The sequence below is a fragment of the Eretmochelys imbricata genome, chromosome 26, assembly GCF_965152235.1.
Source record: "Eretmochelys imbricata isolate rEreImb1 chromosome 26, rEreImb1.hap1, whole genome shotgun sequence".
NCBI classification, from domain to species: Eukaryota; Metazoa; Chordata; order Testudines; family Cheloniidae; genus Eretmochelys; species Eretmochelys imbricata.
The window spans coordinates 11324900-11349011 of NC_135597.1; the positions used below are offsets into that span (position 1 = coordinate 11324900).

General features: G+C 45.9%; 1 protein-coding gene across 1 annotated transcript in view; it reads right to left on the minus strand.

Moving 5' to 3' along the window:
* Positions 1-19598, minus strand: part of LOC144257725 (pyroglutamylated RF-amide peptide receptor-like) — an 83878-nt gene extending 64280 nt beyond the window's left edge. The window contains exon 1 of the mRNA XM_077805811.1: positions 19256-19598. Coding sequence (XP_077661937.1) covers positions 19256-19598 — 343 coding nt within the window. The remainder of the gene's footprint in view (positions 1-19255) is intronic.
* Positions 19599-24112: the final 4514 nt, after the last annotated feature.

Below are 24112 nucleotides of genomic sequence, written 5' to 3' on the forward strand. Positions count from 1 at the left end.
CAGGTGCATGAAGGCTCCACCCCACTTTTCATGGAGGCTGGGTGCAATCTGTCCCGAGTTAAGGGTTCTTTTGGAAATGCCCCTCAATCATCTACTAGTAGGTAGAGCTGGTTGAAAATTTCCCATGGGAAAAAGCTGATTCGATGAATGTGGGAATGTGTCAATTCTACTGAAATTTCATTTTGGGGAAAAACCGTTAACGTTTTCATTTTTTTCCATTTTGAAATGACTTTTTAGCATCGACTTTAATATTTATATGATCATTTATATCATTTTTATAATGCACTATAAAAAGTCTCCTTCGAAGCAAAATGTTTTGCTGATGTCGAAACAAAATGATTCAACTGACCCCAAAAGCAATCACTGGGATGACTTCACCTTGTGGGAGACACCGAATGTTGACATCTAATTCTGATTTGGAATGAAAGCAAAGGTTTAAAGTGTTGAGATTCCTGGCTTAGCACAGCTCTGCTCCTAGGACTGTTTGTTGGAGTTTAGCTGCAGCTGCTTGGGAGCTCCCTGGGGCCACGTGCACTGTACAGCTAACGTTAATAGCTGGGACAAGTACGTGGAACCGGGAGGAACAGAAGTATTACTCTGTGCATTGTTCTGAGCAGGGCAGTGGGCCAGGCACCCCAATGACACAGCCACCTACTCTTGCCCCCAAAATAACAATCAGTGTTACCAGCAGAGAATCTTGTTGGCCAAGTTGCAGCAGGTAGCAAATATCTATTGCCCCAAGCACTGTATAAATAGCATACTTTCAACCCAGTGTGTGATTCAGGGCTGGGAAGCAGCACAAGAGATAAGGTTATTAACCTCTGTGTTCTCCATAAAACTCAGAGCCCTCACTGTATACTTATGTACCTTACAGGTTCTTTTCTAAACGCAGGGGATCATGTACAATTAGCCGAGGCTCTGAAGAAACAGGGCAAATGCTGCAGAAGCAGGGATTGGATCCTGAGCACAGTTATGCCTTTGTAAATCCAGAATCTTCCCACCGCCTCTGCAGTTGCACCCGCCCTTAATCCCTAGCCTCAAACACTTAATGAAACACCTGTTTTTCACTTTTAGTAGTAACAAGATAACCTGAGGGAGGAAGAAGAGGGGTGAATCACATATTGAATTTTCACTGAACTTCTGCAAAACACTTTAGAGCCAGATTCTCTGCTTGTGTAAATCAGTATAGCTCAGCTGACCTAAGCTGATTTGTACCTGCTGAGGGTCTTGCTTTTCCTGATCTCAAATAAACATCTTTATGGGAGCCACCTTCAAGTGTCATTACACTCCACAGGTATTACCATTCCTATAAACTGTACCCTGTCTTCCCTGCCAAGTTCATGAAAAATTAACCCCAAGATCCTGGTTTTATCCTTTCCCTCCTTTACCTTTTGTTATCCTTAGTCTCCTCTGTCCATTACATCCAGCTAAATTTGCTAAAGTGCATTCTTCGAGCAGGTTTATGAAAGGGTTTAGCATGGAAATATACATTGCAACAAAACCCACATGGCTGAGAAGCTGGATGACTTTCAACTCCTCAGTGTCAGTTTAAAACACACACAGAGAGAGTGACAGAGAGAGAGAGAGAGAATGAGACACAGAGGTGCTGTGTTGGGAGCTGCTAACACAAAGATTGTTCCAGCTAGAAAGCTGTTTTTAAAAAAAAAAAGTTATCTGGTTTCAGACAGTTAGATCGTAAGCTCTTTGTGGCAGGGACTGTCTATGACTATGTTATCACAATGCCTAGCATCATAGAACCCAGTTTTTAGTTGGTCCCTGGGCATTATAGTAATATATTAATAATGGCTTAAAGTTGAGCACATGCAGAACGTTTGCTGGATCTGGGCCTGTATGAGTGTGTCTGCACTGCAGCTGGGCATGAACCTCCTAGCCCGGGTAAAGAGACTTGGGGCTGACAGGACTCAAGCATAGGATGGAGCATTTCCATGTCCTTGCTGCTTTCTGGGGAGTGGCAGCCAGCAGAGCGGCTAGGGGGCAAGTCAGCCCTGTTGACAGCCTGATGCTGGGCAGGGGGTATCTGGCGGGGAGTCGTTGGGGAGCAGGCCAGCCCCTATGGTTGCCTGTTGCACTCCACTCCGAATGCTGGGTCAGTGGCAGCAGGAGGCAGCTGGGGGCAGTGTGTGCAGTCTGGTGGGGATTGTGGCTTGGCTGCGAGGTGAGGGAGACTGGCTGGAGCTGCAGGAGGAGGTGGCATGTTGGGGAAATAAGGGGGTTGGGTAGTGCCAGGCGGGGGGGGATGCAGAGCATGCATGGGCATGGGTCTCCAAATGGCAGTGTTGAAAAAAGTTAGGGAATCTCTGCTTTAGAGCTGTCCTCGGTGTACCTCATTTGTTCTAACTGTGCACCGGAAATTTGAATTGTACTCTTGTCTTCCATCTCCTGTTCTCAGGCAGTTTTCCCTGTGTGCTGTTTATGGTTTTGCTTTTTTTGTTCCTTTTTGTATTTGAGGGGGAAAAAAATTAAAAGATGAAATAAAAACACATTGTCAGTGTACAAGGGAAAAAACCCTCTGACAGAGTTGGAGAATTATGAATGCTGATAATATTGTAACTATAAATTCATAATAACCTGTATTATAACCTATAAATCATAATAACCTGTATTCATAATAACCTGTATGGGGTGGGAGGGATAGCTCAGTGGTTTGAGCTTTGGCCTGCTAAACCCAGGGTTGTGAGTTCAATCCTTAAGGGGGCCACTTAGGGATATGGGGCAAAAATTGGGGATTGGTCCTGCTTTGAGCAGCAGGTTGGACTAGATGCCCTTCCAACCCTGATATTCTATGTATATCTTTGGCACCTTTTGTTACATATCTCTGAGAGTTTTGAAAACAATTAATGGTGTTATCATAGCATCTGGGGGCCTTAGTCATGGATCAGGACTCTGTTGCACTAGGTATTGTACAAACAAAACAGAAGACCTTCCCTGATCCAAAGAGCTTACAACCTCAGTACAAGTCAAGAGACAACAGATGGGTGCAGACAAATGGGGGACCACAAGGAATCAAGACAATAGTGGCCAGCATGATAGGCAGTTAATTAAGTTTCACAACACCTCTGTGATGTAGAACTTTCCAGAGAGAGAAACTGAGGCACAGAGCAATTAAATAATGTACCCTTGGTCATATGGGGCCAGATTTCCAAAGATATTTAGATGCCTGAAGATGCAGAGAGGCACCTAGAGGGGTTTACCTGAGCGTCAGAGCAAGTTAGGCACCTAACTCCCCATGGAAGGTCTTAAGTGCTTTTGAAAATTCCACTAGGTGCCCTTCTACATCTTTAGGCACCTAAATACTTTTGAAAATCTGGCTCATGGACCCTTCCACTCTCCCCCACAATCCAGCAAAGCCTTGTAGTACATACTTAACTTTAAGCACATGAGCAGAACCATTGACTTTACCGGCACTACTCCTGTGCTTAATGTTATAAGAATCCCTAGCTCTTAAATAGCACTTTTCATCAGTAGGGCTCCAGATGATTTATAAAGGATGTTAGTGTCATTATCCCCATTTGTCAGATGGGGAAACTGAGGTACAGAGCGGGGAAGTGACTTGCCAAGGTCACTCAGCAGGCCAGTGGCCAAGCTGGGAATAGAATCCCAGGGATCTTGATGCTCACTGCTGGGTTTCAGAGACTGGACTTTCCCCCGGGCTGAAATATCTACACTGCTAATTTTAGCCCCGCAGCCCAAACCAGTTGACCCAGGCTCTGAGGCAGTGTGGGATTTTCTGTCCAGTGTAGACATATCCTTAGTGTAGGCAGGGATCCATTGCGTTTAAAAATGTGTTGGCTGATTGTGGGTCTCTGGAGTTAACCACGCTGAAACGCAACTATCCTTGTTCTCACAAAAGGCAAAATCGTATTTAACCTCATTATTTCAAATGGTTTAGGTAATGCATTTTCCCACTCCAGGTAAGGCCATGTTTTAAATGGGAGCCTTGGAAACCAAAGTGGATTGATCCTTTGCCCCAAAGGTTGAGTTAAATTTTCCACAGAATAGAGGGTTAGAGACCACTCGTGCTGTCTGTCCTTACTCTGATATAACAGATTACAGTCTAAGTCTCTAATACTTTCAAAGTCTTTCAAAGTCTCTAATACTCCCCCTAAATTGGATTTCATGGCCGGAAATACCTTGGCCAGCAAAGCAATTTGCTGACAATTTTTTTTTTCTTCAAATCGCAAAGCGAGTCTGGTTCAAAGAGGATCAAAACGCTGGATAAAAAAACGCTGCTCCCAGTCCAAAAGTACTAATCAGCTTCAACAGCTCAGATCTACTACCCCCCTGCATTTTACTCATGACCCTCCTCCTGTGGCCAATCCAAACATTTTAACTGATGCTCTCATCAAGCTGGGAAAGGTTCAGACAGAGTGAAGTTACTGTTGCCAGTATAGATTTTTACAGCCACTGTTGCCTCCAGGGAAACAAAAATATTATATTGGCAAAGATCAGTTGGCTTATTTATTTGTGTCAGTTTCCACTTTTAAAATGTCATTGAGATGCTCAGACATTTAAACCAATGTATAAAGGGCCAGATCCTACAATGTGTATCTCCCACTGACCTGAATTACAAGCAGGGGCAAGCTACCTAAAATAGACACAGGCTGTGTCCACACTACAGTGGTGCAGCTGCAGCTACACAGCCTAGACGCTTGCTTCAGCAATGCAACGTTTTCTTCCATCGCTGTAGTAAATCCACCCCCTCCAGAGGCGGTAGCTAAGCTGATGGAAGAATTCTTCCTGCAACCTAGCGCTGTCTACACTAGAGCCTAGGTCCCCTTAATTATGTCTCTTGGGGCTGAGAATTTTTTAACCCCCCTGAGCGACATAGCTAGGTCGGTCTGAGTTTTAGGTGTATACAAGGTCACAGACTGCAAAAAGAAAAGGAGTACTTGTGGCACCTTAGAGACTAACCAATTTATTTGAGCATGAGCTTTCGTGAGCTACAGCTCACTTCATCGGATGCATACCGTGGAAACTGCAGTAGACATTATATACACACAGAGACCATGAAACAATACCCCCTCCCACCCCACTGTCCTGCTGGTAATAGCTTATCTAAAGTGATCATCAAGTTCGGCCATTTCACCCTCTGCCCCCCCCCACAAACTCACTCTCCTGCTGGTAATAGCCCATCCAAAGTGACCTTTGGATGGGCTATTACCAGCAGGAGAGTGAGTTTGTGGGGGGGGGGGGCGGAGGGTGAGAAAACCTGGATTTGTGCTGGAAATGGCCGAACTTGATGATCACTTTAGATAAGCTATTACCAGCAGGACAGTGGGGTGGGAGGGGGTATTGTTTCATGGTCTCTGTGTGTATATAATGTCTACTGCAGTTTCCACGGTATGCATCCGATGAAGTGAGCTGTAGCTCACGAAAGCTCATGCTCAAATAAATTGGTTAGTCTCTAAGGTGCCACAAGTCCTCCTTTTCTTTTTGCAAAGACAGACTAACACGGCTGTTACTCTGAAAGACTGCAAAACTACTCTCACTGTTGCATCCCTTACAATATCACCAGCCAGAGCAACACAAAGGCAAGGTGAACGCGCAAAGAGGAAATAAACTAATCCAACGTCAGCAGCAATACGTGTGACCTGATGGCCACCTAACCTGGAGCTTAGTGACCTACCCTGAAAGAGTGCATTCTGAAGGTTCAGGGTCCTCTTATGGGCAATCGTTGCAGCTCCTCTTGGTAAATTCAGTTTCAGGCATTTGTGTGAAACAGATTGATTGTCAGGTGTGGGAGGTGGCTGGACGGGCTCAGGGCTCACCATTTACATGGCAGTGCTGGGCTCTGCGAATGCAAATCAGGGAAGACGCGGAGTCTGAGTTAGCTGGATGTAAAGTTGAGATAAAAGTTGGTGTTAACTTCTCCTAGCTTTGATGTGAAGAACAAAACACCCAGATTTCAGAGTAACAGCCGTGTTAGTCTGTATTCGCAAAAAGAAAAGGAGTACTTGTGGCACCTTAGAGACTAACCAGTTTATTTGAGCATAAATATTTATGCTCAAATAATATTTGAAAATATTTATTTTCAAAAAATATTTATTTGCTCAAATAAATTGGTTAGTCTCTAAGGTGCCACAAGTATTCCTTTTCTTTTTGCAAAACACCCAGAGAATCTTCAGTAAAGTTGCTCGGAAAAGAGGAGGGAGGGGATTGTGATAATTTTCTCTGTTTCCCCCTTTTTATGACATTTTCCAAAATGTTGCCAGCTCATATTAAAAAAAAAAAAAAAAAAAGGGTGGGGAAATCACAAAAATGTCATAGGTATTTTTTCCGATCGTAACCCCCTGCGCCACTAGTTTTGACATTGCAAAAATTTTCAGGCAGTTCTGATGTTAAGTGAGAGGATGGGGTATAAGTACTGTTAGCTCATGGAAGTACCAGGACAGGAGGGATCCTGTGAACCATGAAGCTGTGCTTTGTTGGGAATTTGTGAAGTTTTTAAGAACAAGTTAGACTGACCCTTGTCAGGGATGGTCAGTGATACCCAGACCTCAGTGGTTCAGGAGCCAAATTAGCAATCAGCATTACCCAAAAGAACCACAGTTGTGTGAATTCATTGTTTCATTTACCTATATATATTCATTCTGGCAGCAAAATGACTGATCCAATATTTTATCAAGGACAATTGGTTAATAACATAGCAGAAGCCTCCTGATTGGTTAATAACTTTGGTTAATAATTCAATCACACAGTGTTTTAATACATGCTGCAAAGAACTGCAGGAGAGACATTAAAGAGCCACTTATGGCTCATAAGCCTCAGTCTGAGTATCACTGATCTAGGTATACTTAATTTGGCCTCAGCATGGGGGCGGGATGGACTTGATGACTTCTTGAGGTCCTTCCAGCCCTACATGTCTATGATTCCCTCAGCCTAAGAGCTAGTCTACACTAGAAAAATTATTCCAGTATAACTATGTCAGTTAGGGGTATGATTTTTTTACAGATATAGCTAACCCAGTAAACACTCTAGTGTGGATGCATTTATGCCTGTATAAAAGTGCCTTATACCAGCATAGCTTATTCAGCTTATTCTCCTTCCTACGGAGGGATAGTTATACAGCTCTAAGGGCTTGTCTACATGGGGAGATAGCCCAAAATAGCTATTCTGCATTGCCTCTCCTTATGGACACACTATTCTGCACTGAGCGCCTTTGTTCTGTTTAGTTTAGTCCACTTTGGAATAGCTATTGTGTTTTAAATTCATACCCTAATTTATTCTGCACTACTTTCCCCATGGAGATAAGCCCTAAGACAGAGAAGAGAAATATGAAGACCCAGAAGAAAATATATCATAACTGAAAGCAGCATTGTTCCTGCATCATCATTTCCCCCCCCAAAACATTTCTATAAAACATCCACTGCTGCTTTAAAAAGATATTTCCCCTTGCTCAGCTGAACCTAGACAGAATATTTCAGAGGCACTAGACATTTTAAATTAATCTATTTGGCCAACCAACCAAAAATAGTATGTACTTTTAATATAATACCTGGGATTTGTATAAAATTAATTTCAGAGCCTCTGGATCTCTGGCTCAGCCCAATAATTAAATAAGTCAAACTTGAACTAATATTTATTGTATTAGGGCTCTTGAGTGGCACTTAGTGCCAGAGCTGGGCTGGAGGGGATATTGCTTGAGACACTAGCTGGAGCCAACCTGAAGAGGTCAGGAGAAATAACAATGCCTTCCAGGGATGCTGGACCAGCTGCCTTTGCTACTCTTCTAGGGCTAGATTGTTTCCCAAGGACACCTTCTCAATTCCCTCCTTGATGAAGGGGAAATAGTAGTTTTGCAAGCAGACTTTACCAGCAACAGTTCTCTCTGTCTCTCTCACGCAGAGAAAACAAACTAATTGCACGAGTGAACCCTTGCCAAAGAAGATGGGGACGAAGTGGCTTTTTATGGGTTTTAGAAAAGATGTCACAAATTGTTCTCAGTGGGGACAAGATATGGTTTGGGAGAAGATTTACCAGTCGGGGAGGAATCAAAAGTAAGTTCTTTCATGAAACAGTAGCTGCCATGCATGTGCTATAACTAAACGTATGGTGTAGGGGGCTGAGGCTCAAGGCACTGCAGGTGTGCATCTTCACTGGGTGCGTGATTGGGCAGGAGGGGGAAGCAGATAGGAAGGGCGGAGAGTGTGTTCAGGCTGAAGAACTGATCGAGACGCTGAGCTTGGCATTCTGCGAAAGACAAGCTGAGCTACATCTCGCTGAGCTGCAGCCTTTCTTACAGCCACATCTCTTCCCTCTTTCAATGGCACTTGCCAGTGTAGTAGCCGAGTACTGTGCAAAGTTAAAGGTTCATCCTTTATTCTTAGAATATGGGACTCTCCTCTTCGGTTTCTCCCAGTGAGAGAGCTGGCGATTCGTTCTTTCTCAATTGGGGCAGGGCTTTTTTCAGAATTCCTGACCGCTGGCAGCTCCCGTCGAAGCCGACGTGCTTAGCAACCCTGACAAGCGAGGCCCTGGGTATTATTGCTTGGGGAAACTTTAGTTGCATCAGATGTCCCATGCTGCATATCTTCAAGGCAGTGAAAATTGGGTTTGGCCTCTTTTCCTGCCAACGTTTCATGCTCTGGCTGTCACGATTGGTGTCCTTTGAACGCTGAGATCCCTTTTAAGACTCCCTTCTAATTACAACTATGCTAAGAGTTTTATAATAACTTGTATCATTGCAATAGGTATTGGAGAGAATCTAGATCAGTTAGAGAGTGGAATAGTTTCTCCAAGGGAATAATATTATTTTTGGTTTGCAGTGAGTGCTAGCACAGTGCAGGAGGGATTTGAGAGCACTTGGCAAACGTTAATTAATCTAGTCTCACAACACTGCTGTGAGAGACGGAGGTGGTATCCCATTTTACAGAGGGGAGAATTGAAGCACAAAGAGATGATGTGACTTGACCTCACAAGGGGTGTGTTTCACCCTTGCCCTGTGCCTTGTGCAGCTAAAATGCTGCCAGTCTGATTTGCTACTGTGTTACTCACTTTGCACTGTGTGAATGACCCCCCAAAGTGCAGGGTAATAGTGGATTAGGCCCAGGAAATCTGTGGTTAGGCAAATAACAGAACTCCTAGTCCTGTGCCTTACCTACCCTTCTTCTTCTCAAGTGCTAGAAACGCCAACACTTGAGTCACTGAAAATCAGACTAGATAAATCATGGGATGGAACAGCTCTGCATGCCACAGTCTACAGCTGGGCTCCCCAGATGGCACCAGAATAAGAGTTTCTGATTGTGGGAAATGTAACTGATCCTCAGTCATTCTTCTTAGTTATAAGGATCAGAGAGGATTTCCAGGACTTGCTCATTTAGAGCATTACTTGCGATGATTCAGATGAAACACCAGCTCCACAAGCACATTTACCACCCTAAAAATGCACCTGGTTGGCATGATGAAACAGGAGAGAGCTGTGTTTCCACCTATGAGCTGCATCACCTCAGGTAGTAATAAACAGAGAACAAATTGGCTAGAAGCTACTTTCTGATGATGCACTCAGAGCAATAGGGAGAAAAAACTCGAAATTTGAATCAAATTATAGAAGAGAACAAGTACAGCCTGTGGACTTTCCAGCCTCAAATTTGGGGAAGGAGAGGTCTCTGCAGCCCTAGAGCCCCCTCCATCGGAGGACAGGAGCAGAGACCCCGACGGCAGGAGAACCTCCAGCCCAGCACATGGTCATTAAAGGAGCTTTTCGAGGAGCAATCCCCCATATGCGTAGGGGGTGCCAAAACTCAGAGAATGGATTCCTAGTATCCTGCCCCAGTGGTTCAGTTGTGTTTGGGGCCTTTCTGCACTGGAGGATGAGCAGGCAGCATGTGGGATACAATGGATGTTTTAAGATGTTCTCCTGAGACATGGTTTTCTTTAGGTTGTCTCCATTTTTTCCCCACTCCTGAATTCATATGAAAAGTGTGCGTGTGTGTGTATATAATATATATAGATACAGAGATCAATAAAATGCCTAGCTACACATACACACCAGATGGTTCTCTGGGGTAAACTGGCATTATACTATTGATTTCATTGGAGTACACTGATTTACCCTACCTGGGGATCTCACCCATATACCTTTTGTAGAGAAGGCCACAAAGCCCTGATTAAAATATAAGGATTCTGTGATATTTCTATGTGCCTTAAGGGATGAAGGAACTGATAATGAAAACAAGAGAAACTGTTTTGCCAGTTGCTAAAGAACAGATCATAGCACCGAGCATTATTATAGTTGAAACTACTGCACCATTGATCAAAGATATTAAAAGCGAGAGAAAACAGCGGAGTCTTTCTTCTGCAGCAGGAAACCTCGGCAAAAAGCTTGGCGCAGGTCACTTCAGCTTAAGATCAACACAAAGAAAACGTTCAGCAGAGAACTAAGGGAAAGAGGAGAAACCATTTAAAGCTGATGGATGGGACTTCAGGAAACACCAGAGAACAAAAGCATTCTTGAGCTGGTACTGAGAATGTGGAATTCACTCCTGTGCAGAAGGCCAGCGTAAGGACTTAGGTGGTGCATAGATTTTTGTAGGGGGTTGAATTTCACCCACGGGGCTTTGCTATAGCTTGGGTGAGAAAGTGAGGAGCTCAGTCAAGGTATTATGCCTACACTGCAGCCAGGGGTCTAAAATGGCAGCTCATGTAGAAGTCCCTGTGCTAGCTGTACTTGCTAAAAATAGAAGTGAGGCTGCAGAAGTGCGGGCAGCAGTGTGGGCTGCACAAGTGAGTACGTACCTGGAGACCCAGGTGGGCTTATACAGCCAGGGTGTGACATCTTCACGTCTACTGTTAGTGAGTTAGCCAGAGTAGAGCTGGCCTGGGTACATCGACATGGGCTGCCATTCACACCCCCAACTGCAGTGTAGAGGTACCCTTCAAGTAGAGATGAGTATACTGAGTTGGGCAGGCAAGTACACAGGATGGCCTAAGTGGAGTTCATAATTTTTGCAATATAGGGCAAATATAACAAGTGGACCATGTCATGGAGGTTAATCATTTTCCTTTTCGGAAAGGCAGCCATGGCAGAGAGCCACGTTAAACATGGAGCAAGGGCCTGGGGTTAGATGAGCATTTTGTTAAAGTGCGAGTGGACAGCTTCTGTCTGTCTTACTCACCCTGTGAACTGTGGGCTGAAGGACTTTTGGGGACGACTTCAATGGATGCTGCCCTAAACATTATGGCACAATTCAGCAAAACGTTTTTGGGCTTAAGTCCACCCCTTTCAGCAAAGCACTAAAGCATGTGTCTTAAGTCCCATTGAAGTCAATTAAGCTAAAGGTTCAAAATGTGCTTATGCTCTTTGCTGAACGATGGACTGCTGAATTCAGGACTATGATAAGGACCCACATGTGAGAATTCCCTCTTCATGCTGATCAGCAGCCAAATTCTGTTGTCTCACCCATGTAAATAGTCCCATTAATTTAAATCCACACAACATCTTGGACTTTTCTTAATTATCTATCTTTAATCTGGTATTAAAAGAAAATATAAAAATAGAATATAGGCATATAGAAAAGTGGTACCAGTCTGTTACCATACCTACAATGCTGCAAAGCCCTGGTGGCTTATCCAAAGGAAATATTGAGGGGATATTATTTTCAGCAAAAAAAAAACAGCAGTAACACCAAACAATTACATGGATCAGCAGGAAGCCCAGGGAGAAATCAAAAATCCTGACCATGTTGAAACAACTACTAGAAATGGGGGAAGATTTGGCAAACAAGCAATGTAAATTAGTCATAGAGATCTATGCAACTCTAGGACAAGAATCTGAGACTAATTCTTGCTTGCCTTGTCATGGGTGTAAAATGTCGCCAGATCAGAATCATCAATTCATCACTCTGGCGAATGAATCAAACCCCAGAATAGAATAAAAAGATGTAGTGAGTTGCTCACATGGGCAGCAACTTAAAATGAAAGGTGAAAGTGAATGATGCGTAAACATAAAATGTGTCCTCACTTCCCATACTGCCTGGACAAAAGAAACGAATCCAGTTTTTCTCTCTGTGATACATCCCTGAAACAAAATGAGTGGAAAGATAACCAACACAGGCACTGTTTTGTGCCCAGTTCTCCCACATTTGCACTGGAGTAAATCAGAAATAGCTCAGTTATGATCAGTGGAGTTGCAGAAGTAAACTTGTGTACGTCAGGCCCTTTAAGGCAATTTACACTGTCACTATTAAGCAGAGATGAACAGGGAACGTTGTGTCAAGGCATTCCCCAGGGATGACTGGCATCTTGGCCCAAAAGTGGGGATGAACTGGGGACCATGGACATGAGTATCTACTGGAGTGGCTGGGATTTTTTTGACTGAGTGTTTTTTCCATTGGAAAATGCCAATTTGTCAAAACAAGAACATACCTCTTTCCATCAATGTTCATGATGAAGGTTTCTCACATCCGGGATGGAATTTCTGTGGGGAAGGAGAGGGACCCCAGAATAGCTAATAGCCTGGTGGTGAGGGTATTGATGCAGGTTGTGGGGAGACACAGATTCAAGTCTCTGCTCTGTCTGATTTGGAGTTGCTCTAGTCATACACATGATCTTTCTGATTTGGAGCAGGATCTTGAACCTGGGTCTCCTACATCTTGGGTGAATGCCCTAAACATCAGTCTTTAAGTCTGCCCCAATGAATAGTTCATTATTTATACAAAGTGGAACAGCTCCAATAGGAGAGACTGACTTTCTACCCCAGTGGTTAAAGCTCTCACTGGGGATGTCAAAATTCTGCTTCAAGTTCCTGCTTCAAATCAGGCAGAGCTAGGACATAAACCTGTTTCTTCCGCATCCTGGGTGAATGCCCTACCACCAGGTTATGGGCTATTCTGAGCTTGCTGGGGTCTCTTTCCCCCTCTCACATTTTTTCCCATAACTTTCAAAAGGTCTCAGTTTTGTTCTGAATCAGAATGAAAACAGATCTCAAAAGCTCAGCATTGTTCATGAAATGGAATTCTTGTTTGCCAGCCATCCCTAGCCTCTACAGCTGTAGCCAAAGAGCCAGGCTCTGTAGCTCTGGGCTTGTAACAGCCCATATCGTCTGTGGATCAGATACAGAGGAGTACATGTATAACACACTCTGGCTAATGAGTTACAATTGCAGAAATGATAGATGACCATTTCTTAACTCAAAAAGTTGTGCAGCCAGCATGGGGGAACTCTTTATTAGATCTTGTCTTAACAGATAAAGAGAAACTGATTAAGGAACTAAAAATCAACCGTAGTTTAGGTACAAATGATCATGACTTGATCACATTTATAACCTAAAGAATATGCTCTAGGAAGTATTTTTAGGGAATTTCTATCCTTTGTGCTCTACAGGAGGTCAGACTCACAATGGAATATATGAGTATGTCTACACTACAAAATTAGGTCCATTTTGTTTAAGTCGACATTGAGCCTCCAATTTAAGCAAGTTGATTTTGCATGTCCCCACTATGTTCATGGTGTTGGCAGAGCACATCCTCACTAGCAGGGCTTGCATTGACTCACGGAGCGCTGCACTGTGGGTAGCTATCCCACAGTGCACGTAGCCAAATGGAACGTTGGGTTGGGCTTGCAATGCTTCATGGGACCAAAACATTTATTTGCACAGGTGGTTATGGGAACATGGCACTGGCCTCCCATGATGCACTTACTTCCCTTCCTCCCTGAACTCAGCGGCAAACAAACCAAGCCTTTTTCACGCCTTTTTTCCTCAGCCTGGGTCACCCGCGCAGATGCCATAGCATGGCACGCATGGACCCCGCTCAGCAGTACACTGTTGTTGTGAGCATTACAAACACCTCGCACCTTATCCTGCAGTATTTACTCAGCTGGAGCAGGAGCCGCTGCGCAGAACAACATGATGCCATGCAAGCAGCCCTGCTGGAAGCCTGGGAGCGGAGCAATTTGCAGATGGTGGCAACAATCGTGCATCACCTTGACATAGTGGAGTGCCGCTTCTGGGCCTGGGAAACAAGCACTGACTGGTGGGACCACCTAGTTATGCAGCTATGGAATGATGAGAAGTGGCTGCGGAACTTTCGAACGCACAACGCCACTTTCATGGAACTGTGCGAAGAGCTTTCCCCAGCCCTGAAGTGCAGCAATACTAAAAGGCGAGCTGCTGTGACAGTTGAGAAGTGAGTGGCGATAGCTCTGTGGAAGCTTTCAATGCCGGACTGCTACCGGTCAGTGGGGAACCAATTCAGAGTGGTTAAATCTACCATGGGGTCTGCTGTGATCCAAGTTGCCAGGGCAATCAATAGACTTCTGCTAAGAAGGGTAGTGACTCTGGGCAACGTGCAGGACATAGTGAATGATTTTGCCGTGATGGGGTTCCCTAACTGTGGTGGGGCAATAGATGGAACATATATCCCTATCTTGGCACCAGAGCACCTTGCCAAAGAGTACATAAACCAAAGGGGTACTTCTCAATGGTGTTGCAAGCACTGGTGGATCACAGGGGCCACTTCACCAACATCAACGTGGGATGGTCGGAAAGGTGCATGACTCACGGATCTTTAGGAACTCCAGTCTGTTCAGAAAGTAGCAAGCAGGAACTTTCTTTCCAGACTACAGAATAACCATTGGTGATGTTGAAATGCCAATCGTGATCCTGGGAGACCCAGCCTACTCCTTGCTCCCATGGCTCATGAAGCCGTAGACTGGCAGCCTGGACAGCAGCAAGGAGCGGTTCAACCATAGGCTGAGCAAGTGCAGAATGGTGGTGGAATGTGCCTTTGGATGTTTAAAAGCCCACTGGCATAGTTTGCTTATTAGGTTAGACCTCAGTGAAAGCAGTATCCCCATTCAGTGCCTTACTATCCCCACTGTTGTTGCTGCCTGCTGTGTGCTCCATAATATCTGTGAAACAAAGGGAGAAAAGTTTCCGGTGGGGTAGGGCATTAAGGTAGAGTAGCTGGCAGCCAGTTTTGAGCTGCAAGACAGCAGGGCAATAAGAAGAGCACATCGAGGTGTGCTGCATCTCTGTGAGACTTTGAAAACTAGTTTAATCAATGCCCCACAGTAATGTGACACTTATGTGTGTTGTTCCTTACCTAGCTGTTCCCTTCATTGCATTTAGCCCCCTGTAAACTACACCCCCACTAACCGTTGTGTGCTGAATTAATAAAGAGCCGTTTCTCCTCAATCCATTAATTTCTTTTATGCTCACAAACATAGAGAGATGTCAAAGAAAATTATGATAACCTAGGGCTAAGGGGCTGATAACACCGAGGTGGGAGTGGGGTAAAAGGGAGAAACAAGGACAACTTGCTTACAACTGCCCTGCAATAACAATCAAAAGTGTGGGAATGGGCGCCTTCTGGTCCTTGTACCCTCCCCTGGAGTAGAGTGCAAGGGACACTGGACTTTCCCCCCATTGCCCCCGCATCCTAGAATGTCTGGGAGGGAAGGATGTGGAACTTGGCGACAATGGCAGCAGGTTCAGCATAGGCTGCAGCAGGACGCTAGCATCCAGCTGCCTTTCTTAAACCTCAGCCAGATGCCTCAACATGTCTGTTTGCTCCCTCATAATCTGCACCATTTCGTTCTGCGTGTCACACTCATGTTCCCTGCATGCTCTCCTGTCCTCGTGGTCGTTGTGCAGGCTGTCGGACAGTGCAGTCCTCCGTGCCCTGAGCTCCATCTTGTCACTCTCGGAGGCGCACATTAACTCCTTGAACATGTCCTCCTGAGTCTTCTTTTTCAGCCTTCTAATCAGGGAAAGTCTCTGTCCTGGTGTGGAGGATGCACCGACGGACAAGGTTTCAGCTGCAAAAAGTACAAAGCACAAGGGTAGCACTGACAGAGCATAAATTGTTTCTGGTGCAAGGCTAAATCTTTGTATAAAAAGTAACACCCCTCAATGCACTTTCCTGCAAGCCACAGTGTAACCACAACCACGGGCTACTGCAACAGTCGGTTTGCTGCTCCAGCCATAGTGAGTAAGGCCATGAGGCGGGGGAAGAGATCTTGTGCTGCAGCTTTTAATAAGACATCCTTGGGATCAGTGGTTCCAACCTCAGCCCAGACCCCTTTCCCATAGCAACCAGGATGGTGCTTGAGGACAGGCACCAGCGTAAAGCCGCACAAATAGTTTCATTGTTACAAAAGCAGCCCTGGGTTGGGGTGGAAGGGAGACGAACAGGAAGTGTCACCCCCCGCCTTCTCTAAATGCTGGCTGCAATACGGGGTGATCCCTTCCAACCACAGCCAGGACAGATTCAGGAAAGCATGGTTGTGTGACCCAGAATTCACCAAACTTATCAAATTGTTTTCAGTTTAAGGGCTAGCATTTAAAACTTCCCCCTTTTCCCCTAGGTAACCATATGCAATATCACTCTCCTGAGGGTAACAGAGGCAGAAAGGGAGCCGATGCTGCAAGCATCTGGGTACAGACCTGGTCCTTATGCTGTAATGCTGTGTGCCACAATGATGCCAGAAGAGTTAATACTGGAGTGGCGCGGTAAAGTGTAGTACCATGGTGGACGAAATAAGGCAGGTCTTCCCAGAAACCTTCTGCAAAGGATTGCAGAGTACCTCCACGAAAGCTTCCTAGAGAGCTCCATGGAGGATTCCAGGGCCATCCCCGGGCACATAAATAGTCTTTTTCAGAGCGCACCCTCGGCGTAGCTGGAGTGGCCACCGATAGCCACTATCCCATTTTTTTAAATCAGATTCAACATTAAAGATAATATGTAACCCCAACAGTTTGATTGGAAACGTGTACTCACCAGAGGTGCCTTTCCCGGCATCATGCTCCACCACCAACTGGTCCTGTGAGGGGGATGGCCTCCAGAGTTTAAAAAAAGTTCTTGGCTTTCGGGGATAATGGATCCTCCACTTGCCTGCTGAGCATTCTCCTCATCCTCCTCTTTCTCGTCAACAATGCCCTCCTTGTTGTAGCCCGAGGTCACCCGGGGCTCCTGGGAGGTCTCCACACAGTGTTTCAGGGTAGTGGTGGGGTCGCTGCCTAGAATCACATGCAGCTCCTCATAGAAGCGTCATGTCTGTGGCTCAGAACCAGAGCAGCTGTTCACCTCCCTTGTCTTCTGGTACGCTTGCTGAAGCTCCTTTATTTTCACACGGCACTGATGTGTGTCCCTGGTGTAGCCCTTCTCCTCCATGCCCACCGCGATTTTGGCATAGATGTCAGCCTTTTTTCTGCTGGTTCGGAGCTCTGCCTGTACAGACTCTTCTCCCCACACAGCAATAAGATCCAGTGTCTCCTGTGTCCTCCATGCTGGAGTGCGTTTGCAGCCTTGAGCATCCGTGGTCAGCTGTGCTGACAAGCTCTCCATGTCGATCAAACAGGAAATGAAAATTCCACAGTTCCCCGGGCTTCAATGGGTGGGGGTTGTTTCCTGTGTACCTGGCAGAAGTGCAGTGGAGTTGAAAGTGCTCTCTGGAGCGGTCACAGCAGAGCACTGTGGGATACCTCCTGGAGGCCAATTCCTTCGAATTACACAGCACAGTGTCTACACTATCCCCATGTTGATGCGTGGCTGTTGACTGAAGCACAATGCCTCTCACGGAAGTGGAGTACAGAAGTCAACTTTACAAGCCCTTTAGGTCGGGAGAAGGGACTCGGTAGTGTAGACACATACATTATTAACTCGACCTAACACGGCATATGTTGACCTAACTTTGTAGTGTAGAGCAGGCCTATGAATCTAAGGGGATGCACTGGAGTCTGGTTTTAGTGATGACATCCTGTAGTGATTATTCAGTTACATATCTATCTAACTTTATGACTACTATTTTGCCCCTCAGTCCAACCAGTGGGGCATTCAGATTTTAACAATCAGATTGGCCACATTTCCTCTGGTTTTCCCTCCTGCTTTCAGAGGGAAATACTTTTTGACAGTAAGCAGCAACTGAAAAGATTATTGCTTGTGGGAATGCCACTTAGAGCCAATAGCAATGTGACTGAACTCACTCTGTTCTTGCCTAATAAAAACTTCACTTCTAGGGCCATTTGTGAAGATCCCAGTGTGATGTGTCTTGATGTATTGATTCAGTTATCATATTCTTGTCAAGCTCTAAGCGCATAGCTTGATTTCAGTGGGTATTAAACACCCTTTGACTAGTGTCCTGGTGATTTTTACTCCTCCTCTCTGAATGTCAGAACATGCCACATTTTCTTTTGTATAACTAGGTACTACATAACACAATGGGGTTCTAATCTATAAATAGGGCTCACAGGCACACTGGTAATACAAATAAATAATAATATAACAACACCAGAGCCACATACATGCAAATTTAAATGATAAAATGTGGATATTAGCATTACCTTTCATACCCAGCATAAAGGGACACTCGTAACTCATTTGTGAGCCAATAACATGTTTCCCAGTCTAAGTGACAGGTTCTGAATTGTAACTACAAAGAGAGACTCAGAAAACAATGCAAGCTGACAAAGATAACAGAAAACGAAGAGGTGGAGATTGCAAATTGTTAGCAAAACACAAAACCATCTTGTGTGAGTTTATTGCATTTTTATTTTTTACAAGGTTATGAAGGTTCATTTTCTGCATGTGACCCTAATTTCTTTCAAAAACTGGAAATAGCCCCAATTTATTGAGCTGTTCGCAACATGACAGTGTTGTGATAGAGTTTGCAAAAGCAATTACCGGAGTACAACTCCCTCCCACACCCAGAGGCTGATGGAATGATTTGTTAAGTGTGGAAGGATCTGAATTATTCCAACAGCTTTTAAAATGATTCCACTTACTCAGCTCAAGAGGAGGAATATCTGGTTTTGAAAGAACAAAGTATGGACATGGTCTATAACTTAGCCAGCTAGCTCGCTACAAGGCACGGGAGGGACGATTGGTTAATGGACAGTAGCCAACCTGTAGCAGATCTCAAGTCTTGGGGAAAGAATCATAGGACTGGAAGGGACCTCAAGAGGTCATCTAGTCCAGTCCCTTGCACTCAAGGCAGGACTAAGTATTATCTAGACCATCTGTGACAAGTGTTTGTCTAACTTGCTCTTAAAAATCCCCAATGATGGAGAGTCCACAGCCTTCCTAGGCAATTTATTCCAGTGCTTAACACCCTGACAGTTTGGAAGTTTTTCCTAATGTCCAACCTAAACCTCCCTTGCTGCAATTTAAACCCATTGCTTCTTGTCCTATCCTCAGAGGTTAAGAACAATTTTTCTCCCTCCTCCTTGTAACAACCTTTTATGTACTTGAAAGAAGAAAAGGGAAGGGTGGGAATGAGCCCACTTGGGCAGACTTACCACCTAGCCACTCTGAGGAGACGTTCTGCAGGAGAGTGAAAGGGATGCAGAAGAAAGTGACCAGCAGGTCACTGCACGCCAGGGAGCAGATGAAAATATTGGTGGCCGTTCTCATGGCTTTCCGCCGGATGATGATGTAGACCACCAGGCTGTTGCCCAGAAGAGCCAGCGTGAAGATGATGATGTAGAGCACCAGGAAGGTAACCTTGGCACTGGGAGGCAGCTCTGGGATGTAGACGAGGGGTTTGAGGCCGTAGGCGGCAATGAACTCTTCCCTGGTCATGTTGTGCTCCTCCAGGAGCCTGTCGAGCGCCTCCGGGCTCACGTTCAGCCTCCTCTCCATGGTGCTGGTCCCTGGTGGGAGCCCGGGGCATGGGGCGCTCACCCCGGAGCCTTGTCCTTGGTGCTGAACCCAGGCCCCCGGGCACCCAGCGCGCTCTCCAGGGTGCTGGAGCCTCGGGTCGCTGCGCTCCGGCTGCGCTCCACGAGGTGCGACTCCGGGCTCTGCTCGCCGCGGGGCCCGCTCTGCAGCGCGGACTCCTGGGCTGGGCTCAGCCGCCTAAGGCAGGGCCGGCGCGCTCTCCGCGGTGCTGACCTCTGGAGTGGCTCCGTGCCCCAGCCCTGGCAGCTCCGCTCGCTCGTCGCTCCCGGCTGCCGAACGGTGCGCTCCGCGCAGCCAGCGAGCCCAAGGGCAAGCGCCCTGCCTTCCGCTCCAGGGACGCAGCGTGCGCGCTGGGCTTGGAACAGCGCCTCCTGCCACTGCCCCCTGGGCAAAAATAATGACAGGCGAAGACGAGCTCCCGAGCAGCCGCAGCTTGCTAGGGAGTTGTGCTGCCGGACCCGGCACTGTCTGGGTGCTCTGCAGCCCGCTTTGCTCTGTCTCTGTGCGTCTCCCTCTCCTTTAGTAGCCTCGCTGCTGAGATCTGAAGAGGTGAGTGATGGCTTATCACTCCGGTTCTGGCAGAGCAGTTTCTCTCTTCCTCCCAGGAGTAGGGAGACACAGGGGAAGCCGCATTCCCATCCCTAAACAGAAATTGCTGCATGACACATTTCCATGGTATTTCCATGCGCCCTGGGCTGATTGGTAAATTGGTGGCACTAGGGGTTTCCTCTGGGGCAGAGGAGATCACAGGCAAATGACAGAGTAGGCGGCTGTCAATCCTGGCTCATTAAACTTGCAGACCGCTAGACTCTAATCAGAAAAAGAAAGCGGGGCTCGAATAATCTCTCCTTTCAATTAACCTCAAATGCAGCCACCGTGGCCGCGTGCAGCCATCAGGGGGCTTTTCTTGTGGCCACAGCTTCCTGGGCAGTGATTGGGGGGCGGGGAGATGAAGCATCAGCCCCTCCCCAGGGGTCACCAGCCGTGGTTGGGCCCCTCTGGAGACACACAAGCCAGAGGAGCAGGCAGTCAGTGAGTTCCGCACCTTGCCGGGGGCAGTGGGGTTGGGCTTCAGCCCTGGGGTGGCCGGTGGCAGGCTCCAGCCACGGGGCTTTGGGCTCTGTCCCCTGGCTGTGTGGTGGTGGGCTCTAGCCTGAGCTCACCCCCCATCACCATTGGGTCCAGCTGCCTCCCACAGTGCCCCATCGCCCTTGGAACGGGCTTGCCGGGGCTTGTCTGCTGCAAAAAGTGATGTTAACAATCATACAAATCTCACTTTTCACAGCAGACTTACTTATAGCTAGAATATGTATATATATATAAAACAAAAAGAAAAAAGACAAGAACATTCAAAGCACCTTATTTGTGTTTCTATTCTGTTTAGGTCCAGTAAAGAATAGAGATAACTGTACATAATTTTTATTATTGAGTCTGCAAAAAACAACCCTACATAGATCAATTAGAATGATTTAGACATGTATAGGTACATATTTATTTGTTTTTCCTAAAGTTAATTAAGTATTTAGGGAAAATTGTCAGAGTGGCCATCAGCAAGAGTTGGTGGTTGCACTCTGAGGCCATCAAAAATTTTGTTGTGAGAACCCCTGGGGGAGACCTCACTGTTCACTGAAACCTCTAGCCCAAGCCCAGAATTAACAAAAGCCTGCACAGCTTAGTTTTAGGGCATCAAATTAAAAGTCTTAAAAGCCTCTTTAAAGTCTCCAGCCTTGAACTTCCTTTAAGAAAAAGGCAATGGGGACAATATTTTCCAAGCTGCATCATGAATAATCCCTGCATGGTCATTGATTTTGTTTGTTTTGTTTTTATCTGAAAGATTTATTAATGACTTCCCCACTAAATAATTCAGATAATTAGCTTGCATAAAGCCAAATGTTCAAATCCATCTTTCAGTCCTCTTTATCAGCTAGTGTCAGGTGTAGCCTACAGACACTGAATGCAAAACAGTTTGCCCAGATGCCCTGAGCATCTGGGGGAGGGGTGTCATAAAAGGCTCTGCAGAAAAGAAACAGAGGCAGGGCACTGCAGGACCACCATTTCATTCCAGACTTACATTGATGTATCTCCACTGACTTCAGTAGAGTTATACCAGTGTAAAACTGGAGTAACGCTGTAGTGAATCAAGCCCCAAGTGTTGATTATTATTTTAAAGGTTTTACAAAATAAATATTGAAAATTATGTTAAAATAATATTTCAATTATTTTTCTGATTTCAGAATAAAAGATTCTGTTCTATACAGGTTCTTATGCCACCCTGGTCATTGTAGCATTTGAGCTTCTTTCAGTCATGCATAAAGCAATGTGATTAATATCTGTAACGTGTGGTTCATTCTCTCCCCAGGGGGAGGGTAGTATACGCAGTAGAGTGGTTTGTTTTGGTAGGGTTCATTGTTGTTTTGACTGACAGCCATAGCAGAACAGGAGGTAGGCCCTAAATTAACTTAATTTACAGCAGCTGAGATTTAGCCCACAATTTCTGGCCATTATGGGTCAAATTCAGATCTGGTGTAAGCCAATGACATTCTACTGAATGGAATTGAATCCTCCTATCACAGGTGTGAATTTGATCATGTCAGCTCATTAAAATTATGGACACTTAAAGGGAACACAGGCACCTTGAGCATTTAAGAATCATATGACACCACGGCAGTTTGCTTTTAAATCTCCCTTAAGCACTCTGACCTATTGATCCGGTATAGTTCGCATGTAAAAGAATCCAAGTGGGAGGAGCTCTCCCAAGATGGGCAATGTATATGCTTCCTTCTTTCTCCAAACAGGGGAGATGCTGGCAGGAGAAGGAAGCTGGAGTCAGAAGGCTGACCTCCAGGTGAAAAGGGCTGGGAGTGCTGGCTCTGTGAAGAGCAGGCTGGGACAGGAGAATATCTCTGTGTCTGGGAGGTGCCCCGGAGTTGAGTTTGAATCTTTGTGTTATGATGATGGACATTATTTGTGGGACTTTGAGAATTATTTTTGAATTGCTGCACTTACTAAACTGGCCCCAGGCAGGGGTGGATGGGGCAGCTACAAGAGATTTTATGGGTGTGTGTGTGTATGTGGGGGGGGGGTCATAAAAGGCTCTGAGGAAGAGAAACAGAGGCAGGGAACTGCAGGATCACCTCTGCCCACGCTGAGATTCTCTGGAGGGGAGTGCCCTGTTAGAATATGAATTGTTGTTGATAAAAGGTTGACTTTTCCTTCGGGAAATAAGTTTTTGGGCCAGTTTCACTAGTGCTAGCACAGGAAGGCTTGTAAACTAAACTTCCCCATGCCAATCAGGTTCCTTCATCCTTGCAGGCTGGGGTCCACTCCAAAGAGGATAAACTGATACACATCTCCAGCTTCCTTCCCAGTTTCCTATCAAGGTTCACAGGCTGGCTAGAGTTCCATAGAAAGCCCAGTAGTGGAAGCTGTTCAAAAGAGTCACTGCAGTAACTCCAGTGGTTTCAAAGGCGTGATGCTATTCTTAACCTGGAGTCACACAATGGTGGGTCAGTCCCAAGAGTCACTGAATCAGCACGCTCTCTGTTGGCCTGAACCAACCCCCTTCTTTGGCCAGTGCCGCTTGTGGGTAGCGCTGCAAGGATGCGAAGTGTTGCTGTTCTTGGAGCTCCCACGTCAGCTGCACTAGCAGACAGTGAAGCTGGCTGATTCAGCAGACCTCGATGTTGTTCGTAAAGCCCACAGGCTTGGTTTGGTGGCGTAAGCGCTTGGCCAGGTTTATTGCCAGTGACTCACAGTGGTGACAGTACACTCGTGTGTGTATGCTCGTGACAATGGTACCAGCTCAATCAGCACACCAGGGTGCTGTTCCCTCGGCAAGAATGGAGATATTCCTCCTGTGACTTCTCCTTGTACATGTTGATACAAACAAGTTGTGTATTATGCTCCAGATGTTGTTAATTACCATCCCTATGCTAGTTGGAACAAAATATCCTCATCCGTTATCCTGTCCTTCCCTCCTTATCTTCGGAGGGGTTAGAATCATAGAATCATAGAATATCAGGGTTGGAAGGGACCTCAGGAGGTCATCTAGTCCAACCCGCTGCTCAAAAGCAGGACCCATCCCCAATTAAATCATCCCAGCCAGGGCTTTGTCAAGCCTGACCTTAAAAACTTCTAAGGAAGGAGATTCCACCACCTCCCTAGGCAACGCATTCCAGTGTTTCACCACCCTCCTAGTGAAAAAGTTTTTCCTAATATCCAACTAAACCTCCCCCACTGCAACTTGAGACCATTACTCCTTGTCCTGTCCTCTTCCACCACTGAGAATAGTCTAGAACTATTCTCTCTGGAACCACCTCTCAGGTAGTTGAAAGCAGCTATCAAATCCCCCCTCATTCTTCTCTTCCGCAGACTAAACAATCCCAGTTCCCTCAGCCTCTCCTCATAAGTCATGTGTTCCAGACCCCTAATCATTTTTGTTGCCCTTCGCTGGACTCTCTCCAATTTATCCACAT